Here is an 11882-nt window from a genome sequence, read left to right as displayed (position 1 = left end):
TCCTGCAAAGAAAGGAGCACTAAGCAAACTGAACCTGTGTGCGATTCGCCAGGGATATGATGCTTGTCGTTCATGCCTGCACCTAAGCAAGCTACTCAGTTACCAATGTGAATCCTAAGCTGCAGTGATAATCTCAAGGACAGGAAAAGCTTGAGTTGGCACACAAGTGTACGTAGGCTCTGCTTTTGTCGAAGGGAACAGAGATGAGATTTCTACAGATTTCGTTCCTGCACCACCAATGCATCAGGCGAAACCAACAAAATCACAATTTACAGCCTCCACATGAACACTCATGAGCTGAAGCCTTACATTGCAGAAGAAATGATCTCAAATGAATAGGCTTTAATTCCGACATGTCTCAAAAGATTCAGTTACAGGCAGCAAAATAGTTGAGATTCGAGGCCTCGATTTATATATCAGCGTATCTGTATATATAGTTAATGTGAACAATGTACATTGGGGGAGACTAGTATGATACAGAATCTAGGAGAAAATAGAAATCAATGTTGGTATGTATACATGTAAGGTAGTGAGCGTACAAATGGGAATGGAGTGCTTCAAATATTCAGATACGCTAATACTATATATCAACACGACCTTTTTTTGTTTTTTTGTTCCTGATCCAGGTCGCGAGCCACAAAATTGTCGCTGTGCATCACGATATCTTGATGCTAAGCAGCAATTGTTTTGGTGATGGCCTTGGTCAGCTATCATGCTCATGATCCTTACCAAATCTTCTTCATCTTCCAAATTCGACGTCATTCTCTTCATCATTCTGATTTGATGGTCAGGGTTTTTGCTTCACCGCCGCGTGGCAGGGCTTGTCTTTGTGATCATCCATCCTGGCCTCCATGAGCTTCTCCTTGAGGCTCTGCTTGCTATGCTGCTGCGTGCCTCCCCGTTGTGGCAACGGCAATCCGTCGTGTCCCTTAATGGCGTCGCGTTTCCTGATCGGCAGATTCACGGGGCCTGACGAACTGCACTGCTCTGCTGCACCTGCAACCGGCCCCGATGGAGGAGCCACGGTGGACTTCCTATCTGATGACGGCGACCAGCCGCCGCCATTCCTCGGCGCCGATCCCGTCTTCTTCCTGCTCTCGCTGATGGCCGACCTCCAGAGCCTGCGTATGAGCGCCGTGTTCTTGGTCCCAGAACGCCTGCTCATGCCAGAAGAATGAGCCTCCGTCACCCCGCTGCCATTGCTCGCTCGCGCCACTGAAGCTGAGCGATCACTGGTCCCCATCCAGCTGCAAGAATCCCGGCCTCCGTCGTATTCCAGGTCAGCCGAGCTGCCACAGCCGTCCTCGTCGTCGTCAACCTTTGCCAAGAAGAGGTCGGTGGCTGGGCTCTCGGACTGAACATTGGCCGATGCAGGGCTCACCGGGCTGCTGTATGATCTGGTCCCATTGGCGCTGCTCTCCTTCCGGCGGAAGTGCTCGAACACCAACACCGAATCCACATCCACCTCGGCGGGAGTATCATTCTGACGGTGCCTGAGCGCGTCGTTGTTGTTGAACTGATCGCGGCGAGACCTCAGCGAGGAGCTCGCCGCCGCCTCGCCGATCATCCGGGCCTCCCGCAGCGCGGATGAGTGGCATGAGTCCTTGTTGCGAAGGAACGACTCCATCTCGGCCTGCAGGCGGTTGAGCTGCGAGTACTTGCTCTCGAGCGCGAGCTTGGCGTCGGAGAGCTTCATCTGCACCCTCTCCTCGCGCCACACCTCGGCCATCTGCAGCATCCGTCGCTCCTCCTCCATCTCCTCCCGCATCCGCAGGCACTCCCGGCGCAGCAGCTCCACCTCCGCCTGGTCCTCCTCCACCTCCCGCGTCAGCTCCGAGCACGCCTCCTCCATCAGCTCCCGCGCCTTCCGCTCCACCTCGTAGCTCTGCGCCTGCTGCTTCGCCTCCGCCAGCTCGCGCATCAGCTTCACGTTCGCCGACTCCAGCAGCCGCCGGTGCTTCCGCTCCAGCCTCGCCTCCTCTTTTAGCGCAGCGGCCGCGTGCTGCGCCTTGTCGCGCATCCGGCTCTTCCACGCTGCCTTGTCCTCGGCCAGCTTCCGCAAGAACCGCTCGAGCCTCTTCCTCATCACGCGCCTCTCGTCCTCCAGCTCACCGATCTGAGCCCGCGCCTTGTCGAGCTCGGCCTCGAGGAGCAGCACCACCGTCGCACGAGGGAGTGTCGTCGTTGATCGCGAGAGATGATGAGCATGGTTCCAGATGGTTGGATCATGGGGGCCGAAGATGGCGTCCAATCCCAGATGGTTGGCATACACACGGTCCCATTTGGTCGCCTTCTCCATCGACGAACTGTATGGCATTGGTAACTCCACGCAGGCTTCGATCTGATGCGTCCAACGAGCTGCTCCGGTTAATTAAACTGACCAATGCAACGAGCTACTAGAAAGAATTGCACGAATTGCTGCGCCGCAGGCAGTACCTTGTCTAGGATGCCATGGTGGTTCCTGCATTGGCATTGGCATTGGCTTGGAACACCGAATTGCCTTTTCTTGCCATGGCAGCGGAGGTGGTTTGCTCTCCTCCGTCCCTGTTGGGGGCTCGGCTGACAACAGAGAAGAACACAGAGCGAGCAGTGCCAACCAGAGAGTTACATGAGTGATTCATTGATTAGAGACTCTTCTCAGAGGAATGATAGTGAGGACAAACTGAACATTGCTGTTGTTAGAAACAAAACCAACCATTGACAACGCAATATTCATTCACCAAGTTTAGCAAGTGCTTAGAATAGATTATCCCCCTACGATTAATCGATGAACTAATCTGCTGGTAGCAGTTAACGCTCCAATCTCTTAAAAGTATTGTCCCATTTTTGCTCAAACAAAAAAAAAGGGAAGAGTCTTGTCCCATTTCTTGCTCGATATGTCCTGACTTGTGAATGGTTGTACACTTGGATTTATGCATGTGGCGTTCTCTTTTGGCGCAATCATGGAAAAGTATCAAGTACAAAAGCAGGGCGGATAATAAGAATAATAGTGATCTGTAACTAAGTCTGTGACATGACATGCTTCAAAATGCAGACTAGCTTCAATCACAGGTTGACAACACAGCAGGCTAAAGGAGAAATTAAGGAGTGCAGATGGGCCAAACATGCGTGTCTAATCCAGGATCAGAGAAGCGGCAAGATAAGAAAGAAAAATGCCATCTTGGGAGATGAGTCAAAAGTAACCAACTTTTGGGGATCAATGGCGAGAACAAGAAGAAGAAGAAAAAAGAATCCCCAGATCAGCCGATCAACCAAAGGAAACGATGACAACACCAATACATGGATCATGGCGGAATTAAGGCAGGCAGGCAGGCAGAACATACCACGAGGGCGCGCGCCGAGGAGGAACCTTGCCGGTGCCGCCGCGCGGTGGGTCCAGCCGCCTGCAGCCGCTCGGCGTGGCGCAGTCTCCAGAGCCCGGCGGCGAGCGCCCTGGCCGTAACGCCGCCTAGCGGCGTCCTCCCGGCTGCGGCATTGCAGCGACGCGTCCGGGCAGCAGGAGAGACACGGCTCCGGCAAGGGGTCATGGGATGATGATGGACATGGAGGAGGAGGAAGAGGAGGAGTTATTATTGCTAATCAATCTGGTTGGTTTTGGGCATTTGGGTTTGCATGCACATGCGACATGTCATGTGTGGCCAGCGGATTATCAGGACAGAGACCATCGCCATCACCCTCATCCGTCCATGCTTAGGGAAGAGAGGAACAACTATTTCTGGACAGAGAGAGAGAGAAGGGTGTGAGGTGATTAGATAGATCTCCCCACGTTAGATGAGTGATTGTGATTGCCCTCCCTGCTGCTTTGCTATTCTAGATTCTCCATTTCTCGCCATGTCCATTCATTTCTTCTTCATGTTTATATTGCTCTCTTTTTAAACTTTTTTGGTCTTGGGTATTTTCGCGTGTAAATCTTGTGTCTATCGAAGAGAGGGCATATTTAGAACGCAGGAATTTGTAGCAACATCGTAGAAACTCACATGGAACAGATCGATTCTTGCAAGAAACATAAAGGATTTCCCCGCTCCAAACGTGTAATTAAGGTTTTCTTGTACGTATTTATTGGCTATAATTCCATTGTCGTTGTGGACATACATAAACGCATGAATAGCATAGGTATAGGGCTAGATAACGAGTCAGCTCGGTTCGTTTGGACTCAGCTCGTTTCAGCTCGTTTAATATAACGAGTAGAAAAGCTAATTTGGCTTGGCTCGTTTGGCTCACGAGCCAGCTCGTTATTTTTTTTTAAAGAGAGCAGCTCGTTACTAGAATGAAAAGAATATAAATATCCACTAAAAGATATATCGATAAAATCATATAATAATAGCAATGATATCGAAGATGAAGATAACCAATAAGCAAACTAACGACCACAGTGAAAAAGAGCAATATGATACAAGCGATGACCTTAACTCACTTAGCTCATGAGCTAACTCGTTATCTAAACGAGTTAAAACTCTAACTCAGCTCGTTAGATTTTAGAACGATAGCTCACGAGTTTTAAACTTTTCGTCCAACCCTACATAGGTATATATAACCATATATATGGCCATCGTAGCAATCATCTTAGCATCCCATAATGTCCCATGTGAAGCCAATGGTACCACTGTAGTTCTATGAATCTTTTGAGAAACCACATTTATTGCGAGAGATATATATGCCTCTTAGACTTATCCTATAAAATTAAAACGTGCATGAACGAAAAGCAGATGAAAATATAAGAGACGCGATAGACATTTTACACTTTGTGAGCTAGTTTGCTAATAGTCTATGAGTTGCCCACTTGCCCATAGCCCATCTTGAATCCCCAACCAAGCGGGAAAAGGGTTAGAATTGATGGTGCCCAAGCCTTGCAGAGCAAAGTGGACTATGCATTAGCCTTCTTTTTTTTTTTTGTTGAAGAAAAGCAGATGAAATGAACAACATAACAATATTTGATTCTAAAAAAAGACCAGAAGATAATAGTTGACAACATAAAACTAGGCCGTCATCCATTTAAATGTAGTGGTGACTAGTGAACCTAAAATCTTAGCCCTTTTGGATAAAGAATTGATTTTTTTAGATGATAAAGAATTAATTTGGCAGCAACAGAGAGCTTGTGAATCATGCAACTTACGATCGTGAGTTGAGATCTTGAGATGAGTGGTGCTATGTCTAAAATCAATGGACCGACATGGTTGAATGAATCCATGGAAACGTACCAATAAAGTTAGATTGTCCTGGAAGCCGTGGACCCAAAAGAGAGGAATATTTGTACGCTTGGCTTCATTGGTGATGATACTGTACCATGTTGGGCATGTAAGGCCATCACACTGTAACATGTATCGGGTGTCGTGTTGACTGTTGAGCCCAGCCAAATCGGCATCTCTTCAATTTTTTTCGTTTCATGCATAATCGAATTATTATGGGAGGCGTTGTCTGCTGAACATTCACTAGAGAATTATATAATAAACATCTCCTTAGCATTTTTAAAAGCCGGACAACAACTTTGGAACCTAGTTTATCAATTTCTTAAAAAGTGACAACAATTTCTGAAACCTACCAACAATTTCTAAAACCTCCTAGTTCAACAGTTTTGAAAACCTCGCGACAATTTTTAAATGCTAGATAAGGGTTAGTTAACTTTCGGTAGTCAATAAATTTTAAATATACCGACATCGAATTGTACTGTCAAGATCAGTTTAAAAAATAAATCAATCTCATATATGTGCTAAGTCTAAGAACCAATCTTAACATATAGTAATTTTATTGATGATAATCATTACAATATCTATATTTTAATTAATAAATCATCTCACAAAAGACCTCCAAAATCGAAGAACCAAATAGAACTCTACAGTGGATCCTAAATATAGTCTTTATCTTCACTGATAACTCATAGGGAAAATCGATATAGAATACCTCTCTAGATTTCACCTCCTTGAAGTCTTCCAATTATTTTTCAACTGAGTGTTTAGTTATAACAAGTGTAAGTACATATCGTAGTCAGCAAGTTATGAAGAAATAATATGCATATAAATGTTTTAACAAGACTAAGGCTCATATGACTCTTTTGCAGGAAACATCATTTATTTTAAAAGTAATTGAAAAGTAATAGTAATTAAGTGAATGACAAATCACCTCAAGATTTTATCCATCCTAACTTAACCAACTGACCACCTCAACTAAAGTTCTAACCACCAAGGTTGAACAACCAACATCTCAACCATGGCTCCCACCGTCAAAATTGAACTACTGACCAATCACCTCAACCACAATTCCCACCATCGTGACTGACCCATACCTCAACTATGGTTCCCACTATTCCAGTTGACCCTACTAACCAAAACATTAAATTATAATCATGGTCTGTTTTCTATACCGCTCGTGACCGTGAGTACGGTTGAATGTTCAGTTTTAACTCTGTAGAGGTTGTACATTACCCACAAAGCCATGATTTTATCACCCGTAAGTGGGTGACTAAGTCTCCATTTTGCTTGTGCTGATCAAGCACACTGCACACTACCAATATGTGTGGCCAGTAGATCACTACAAAGTCTTTATAATGCCCCTCTCAACACATATCTACCCGCTATAGTTTCACTGCCATGTGATTCTACATCAACAACGGAAGCCCTTCTTGTGCCTTTCGAATCCTAAGATATCATCCATTCACCGCTCTTCTGCCTGGTCTATACTATGCTAAAAGTAAGCAAATTACTTAGCTAGATCTGTCTTATACCAGACTTGTGATTATACTGGAAATACAGAAAGTTAACCCCACCAATCGGTCCTTAGATTTGAGCAAGACTATCACTTTTCTAACCATACATCTCATCATACCACATGCTCAAATCTCTATACCATGTTGCTATAAAATTATTCCATCATATTTTATTATTGTTGCATAAGACCATGATCAAGTTTGTGGAACAATTATCAGTATTACCATCCTAAAGCAAGGCTAAGCATCATCTACCCAGTATTGGGAGGTGTAAGCGGCAGGCGGGGCGGCTGGGTTGAGTGTGCACCAAGCGGGAGAAAGGCGAGCGACAGCAGCTTGGGCCGGTTGGCCGTGCAGCCCAGGCGGAAGAGAAGGAAGGCAGGGAAAGAAAGGAAGGGGCGGTGGTCCGAGTTGGCTGTGGGAAGGGGAGAAAGGAGAGTTGGAAAGGCTGACTTGGCTGGGCTAGATCAGAGAGAGAAAGAAGGGAGGAGAGATGGATTCGATCTTTTAACTCTAAAAGCTTTTCTTTTTATTTTTCCTATTTTCTCTCATGTATATACACATGCATATTTATAAATACAACATATATACCATATATATATGTACTACGTTAGCTCACATAACAATCAATCAAATATATACATATATATATCTATAAATATTCTTTTATAGGAAAATAATCCTCAACGTATATATGTATTTATACATATAGCACACATATTTATATATATATGTGTGTATAAAGCACACATATACACTTAGGATTTTTATTTAGTTTTGCAAAACTCTTTATTTTCTTTGAAAAGTTTTAAAAATTTTTGTTTTAAGAATTTAATTTGTTACATGTACTGAAGCCATGGACCGAAAAGGAGAGGAATAGTTCCATGCTTGGCTTCGATGGTGATGATACCATGTAGGGCATGTAGGCCATCAAACCGTGACCAAGTAGCGGGTCTCATATTAAAACCAAACAAATAGCCATCCCTTTTATCTTCATTTGAAACATCGAATTTTTTCTGTTTCATATAAAATTTTATTTTTTGTGTGACAGAAGTTCATGTGTTCTAAATAGGACTTTAGAGGAAAACTATAGGGATTAGGGAGCATGCAAAATAGTTAGCACAAAATGGGAAATTCCAATGTGTCCTTTCCCCAGAAAAAACGAGAGAAAAAAATCCCAAGTGTGCACACAAACTTCGACTTGGACCTATATAGCCTTTTGTTTTGGAATCTCTCACTCTTGCCGATCGATGTTGAGCCATGTAATTAGCAAACGATCGGTTGCTCCCTTTGGGTTTTTTCCCCTCCTAGGAATGTGCAGCAGTAACATGATTTGAGCTTGGGAGTTGGAAAATATATAGCGATTGAAACAAATGAAGATTGTCTCGTAGGTGTGGTGAGCCTCCGCTCTGGTGCAGGCAGAGGAGACGAGATTCGGCCTTGGTAGTAACAAACGCATGTGTATAGTATCCTGGATGATTTTATGCGTGACTGAGTTTAGTGTACTAGTGTTTGTCACTACTAGTCGCGTGTTAATTGTGATCCGAATTACAATGTCATGTTTCACTGTGACCCAACTAAGAAATTAGAGTCCTTTTTTCAGGTTGTCGTTTAGTTTCCTCGTTGGACTCACGCATATATATTAATTTTTTCTTGATTATTTTTTTTTGTCTTGGTGTGTTTATACATCTTTATGTGTGCAAGGTTTTATCCATGTAAAGCTACATGTTGATACATTGATTGATTAGATAAGAAGAATATAATCGTTGTTGTTGATAAAAATGACGAATCAAGCTACCTAAAAGGACATAGTAGTAACTTGGTAGGCAACCGCTCCTCCCTCCAGTCTCTAGCTAAGGTGGAGTGAGGAACTTATTCTCGAGCCCAGCCCAACCCTTGTCTAGCTCGTCGCCTGCACCGCCGCTATAGCCACATCCCCTTGTTTAGATTTGTTCCTCTTCTTCACATTGTTGTGTCTGTCAAGATGTGTGGTGGCTTTGTGCGCGGCCATGGAGAGTATCGTTTGTCGCCTTTACTCAGGTGACAACTTACCGTTGGCCTAGATCTGTGATGGCTCTTGTCCTATATTTGCACTGGATGGATTTGGGCTTATCAACGGCTCAGGCCTGTCTGGGCCTAGGGGTCTTGTGGTTCTCATTGATGGGGGTAGGCGTCATCATTGTTGGTGGGGTCTAGTGTCGTCCTCACCTTAAGCCCCACCAGATATGACGACTTCGGTGCGGCAACGCATGTCCCGAACAAGTCCAATATCTCTGGTGGCAACGATCGATATGGTTCGCTCGATGGTGCTTGCGAGCGATGGCAAAGACCAAGTCGTTGTGGTAGCCAATGGTGTGGGCTCCATTAAGTTGACCAGTGGGATACACAAGGGAGAGCCTTGCACAGCTTGTAATACCCCACCTCTAAAATTCGTTTACAACACATCTTTTACACTTTCATCCTTACTGCGTATAAAAGGGTTAATCTAAAGGTATTATGTTTGGGGCGTGAAGGTTTTTAAGCTGGTCTCAACCTATCTAAACTATCAAGGTGATATTAAACCCGTCACACTAGAACACTTGTGCCACACGTGTAGAAACCAGAAACACTGATGGGTCGGGGTATTATATTCTCCTCCTGTTCATGGTCGATGCCCTCAGTAGCTTATTGTGTACACAACAAACAAATACAGGATCTACTCTCGCTGCCATGACCATGCCATCTCCGCTTCACAGACCGACATGCATGCCCTCATGCACCGTGAGTTGACTCTGAATACCATCTGTAACATACCACCTTTAAAATTCGCTTACAACCAGTCCACCTATAGGGCAGGCTCGTATATGTATAGAACATCTGTCGGTGGATGAACACCGCGAGCAGGGATCCTAAGGGATCCCCTTTGAGATTCGGCCGGGGGGCTGTGCCTGGAACTACCTCGTACGTGGGGTTAATGCATGTAGGACTTAGGTAGGATGGATCGTCGTTAGCTAGTAGAAATAAATACGTCAAGGGTTTAGACAAGTTCAGGCCGCACGGAGGTTTAATACCCTACTCCTGTGTGTCTAGTATGTTATCAATGCTCTTCGAATACCTTTCTCTGGATCTCTATCGATCTCCGGATCCTTTTTTCTATCTCTAGATTGTTCTATCGGCTGTCGATTACAAGGTGCTCCCTCCCCCCCCCCCTTTATCTATCGGGGGAGGCCCTTCAGGAAGTGCCCAAAACGAGGGCACAAGTTCCCGTAAACAATAAATGGAAAGTGACCATCATTGGTCTACAGTTGATGTTACAGAGGTTTGAAAAAATATCCCTCGAACGGTTCCATTGGTCTTTGCATTCCAGCTTTAGCAGGCGCAGGGGCGCCCACTAGCCAGCCTCTGAGTACTCTCTCATGCCCGTTTGGGCAGAGAAGGTCTGCTGCGGTCAGATTTGATAGGGTGATAAGCCTTGTGCCCATCAAAGATATCTTTAAACTGCCTTCCGTCATGGGCCCCACGAGGGGACATGCGATGGGATCCGTCGCATTAATTATGCCACACCTTCCTGCTAGGCAGCGGCAGGGACTGGCGTATTCAGTACGATAGGCATGGGGGAAAGTGGCTGCATGTGACCGTCCACGCTCCCCACTAAATGCTGCATCGGGCCTCCCACCGGCCGATACCTCATTGTGGAGTCCCTGCGGGGTCCACCGGCATGGGGCTTGATGGGTGCTCGGGACTCTCTGGGTGCTCGGGGACCAACTGTTCTTGGCCCCGAGCGCCCACTTTTGGATCTTGCTTCTCTTGGGTCCTCGAGGCACTCTGGGTACTCGGGGACCAACTGTTCTTGGCCCTGAGCGCCCGCTCCCAGACCAGACTTCCCTCGAGTCCTCAGGGCACTCTGGGTACTCGGGGATCAACTATTCTTGGCCCCAAACGCCCGCTCCCAGACCTTGCTTCCCTCGGATCCTCGAGGCACTCTGGGTACTCGGGGACCAACTGTTCTTGGCCCCAAGCATCCGCTCCCGGACTTGGCTTTCCTCGAGCCCTCAGGGAGATGGTCCTCGAGGGAAGGCGCCATGTGGCACTGCGCTGTCCTAGCCTCGGGACTCGGGAACCCCTGGATCCCATATCACCGACAACATCTTTTACACTTTTGTCACCACTTCATATAAAAGGGTTAACCCAAAGGTGCTATGTTTGGGGCGTGAAGGCTTATAAGCTAGCTCCAACATATCTAAACTACCAAGGTGGTACTAAACCAACCATACTGGAACAGTTGGGCCACACGGGCTAAAATCAAAAACACTAATGGGCCAGAATATTACACAGCTGATATAGGTCGGCAGCGCCGACAAGGAAAATTGGCGTCTTCAACCCTTGCACGTTGCAAGCCACATTTCTCACCGCCAACATGAAGCCCTTCCACTACCAAATTGGTGCCAGCCTCTTCGGATCTGTCGTCATCTTCCTTTGCAAGTGCTTTAGCTGTTGATTTTTCAGCTCCGTCGCCTCCTCTACTTGCTCGTCGGTCGATCTTTAATGAGAGGAGGATCCAAACCAAGCTACACCATTGGGGGCAAAGTTGTTGCTATGATGTAATTGTTGTGTGCTATCGTCCTGAATACTAGATCTGGCAGAGGCAAAGCTAGAGTTCATTGCTGGAGCCGTTTAGCCGAGTTGTAGGTTTATCGTTGTGGAGGCCTTGTGGTCTTAGTGGCCATTTGATTTTTAGGGCAACTAGCTCGTCGTCGATGTGCTGCATAGAGGAGGAAGCAAGATGTTTTGAGATATCGGTTTTTTGCGCATCGCCTATTGTCGTTGCCAAGCTAAGGGGCTATCTCCCACCTATGCCTTCTAAAGTTGATGGTTAGAGGTCCTAGCTGAATGTGCTCATTGTGGTTTCTTTTGATCATGGTCAAGCTTATGGTTCATTGTGCCGCTGCTTACATTCTTCTCTCTCAAGTTTCGTGGAATGGTGATCCTCCGTAATGTTTAGCTCTTATCCGAGCTTGAAGCTTTAGTGTGTCAAATGGTGGGGAGTTTGTGGTTTACTTGTTTGTGTCACGTGCTTTGTGCCAAGGGCTGATGCTTCAACATTGTGCTAGTTTGTCTTAGTCTATGAGTCTGTGGTGCTCGGACAGTTACGGAGTTCTCCGACCTGGGTGTGGTGGTTGTATCTTTTTTTCTGTTATTTTTT

At 46.0% G+C, this 11882-nt stretch overlaps 1 protein-coding gene across 1 annotated transcript; it reads right to left on the bottom strand.

The window, feature by feature from the left end:
- Positions 1 to 419: 419 nt before the first annotated feature.
- LOC133893681 (uncharacterized) lies at positions 420 to 3899 on the bottom strand. The gene is made up of 3 exons (XM_062334775.1): positions 3324 to 3899; positions 2437 to 2559; positions 420 to 2341 (listed from the first exon to the last, which is right to left on the bottom strand). Exons 1-3 carry the CDS (start codon positions 3525 to 3527, stop codon positions 788 to 790), a joined length of 1881 nt encoding a protein of 626 aa, XP_062190759.1. The 5' UTR covers positions 3528 to 3899; the 3' UTR covers positions 420 to 787.
- Between the last annotated feature and the right edge of the window lie 7983 nt (positions 3900 to 11882).

The sequence above is a fragment of the Phragmites australis genome, chromosome 15 (genome assembly GCF_958298935.1).
Source record: "Phragmites australis chromosome 15, lpPhrAust1.1, whole genome shotgun sequence".
NCBI classification, from domain to species: Eukaryota; Viridiplantae; Streptophyta; class Magnoliopsida; order Poales; family Poaceae; genus Phragmites; species Phragmites australis.
The sequence above is the reverse complement of the archived record's forward strand: the minus strand, read 5'-3'. Positions and strand labels throughout refer to the sequence as shown.

Excerpts from the sequence above, each read along its gene's own strand:
- LOC133893681 (XM_062334775.1), bottom strand. The coding sequence starts at position 3,527 with ATGACCCCTTGCCGGAGCCGTGTCTCTCCTGCTGCCCGGACGCGTCGC. Across the intron at positions 2,560-3,323 it reads CCTCGGCGCGCGCCCTCGTG|CCGAGCCCCCAACAGGGACG; the intron begins GTATGTTCTGCC and ends CTCTGTTGTCAG. Across the intron at positions 2,342-2,436 it reads ACCATGGCATCCTAGACAAG|ATCGAAGCCTGCGTGGAGTT; the intron begins GTACTGCCTGCG and ends TGGACGCATCAG.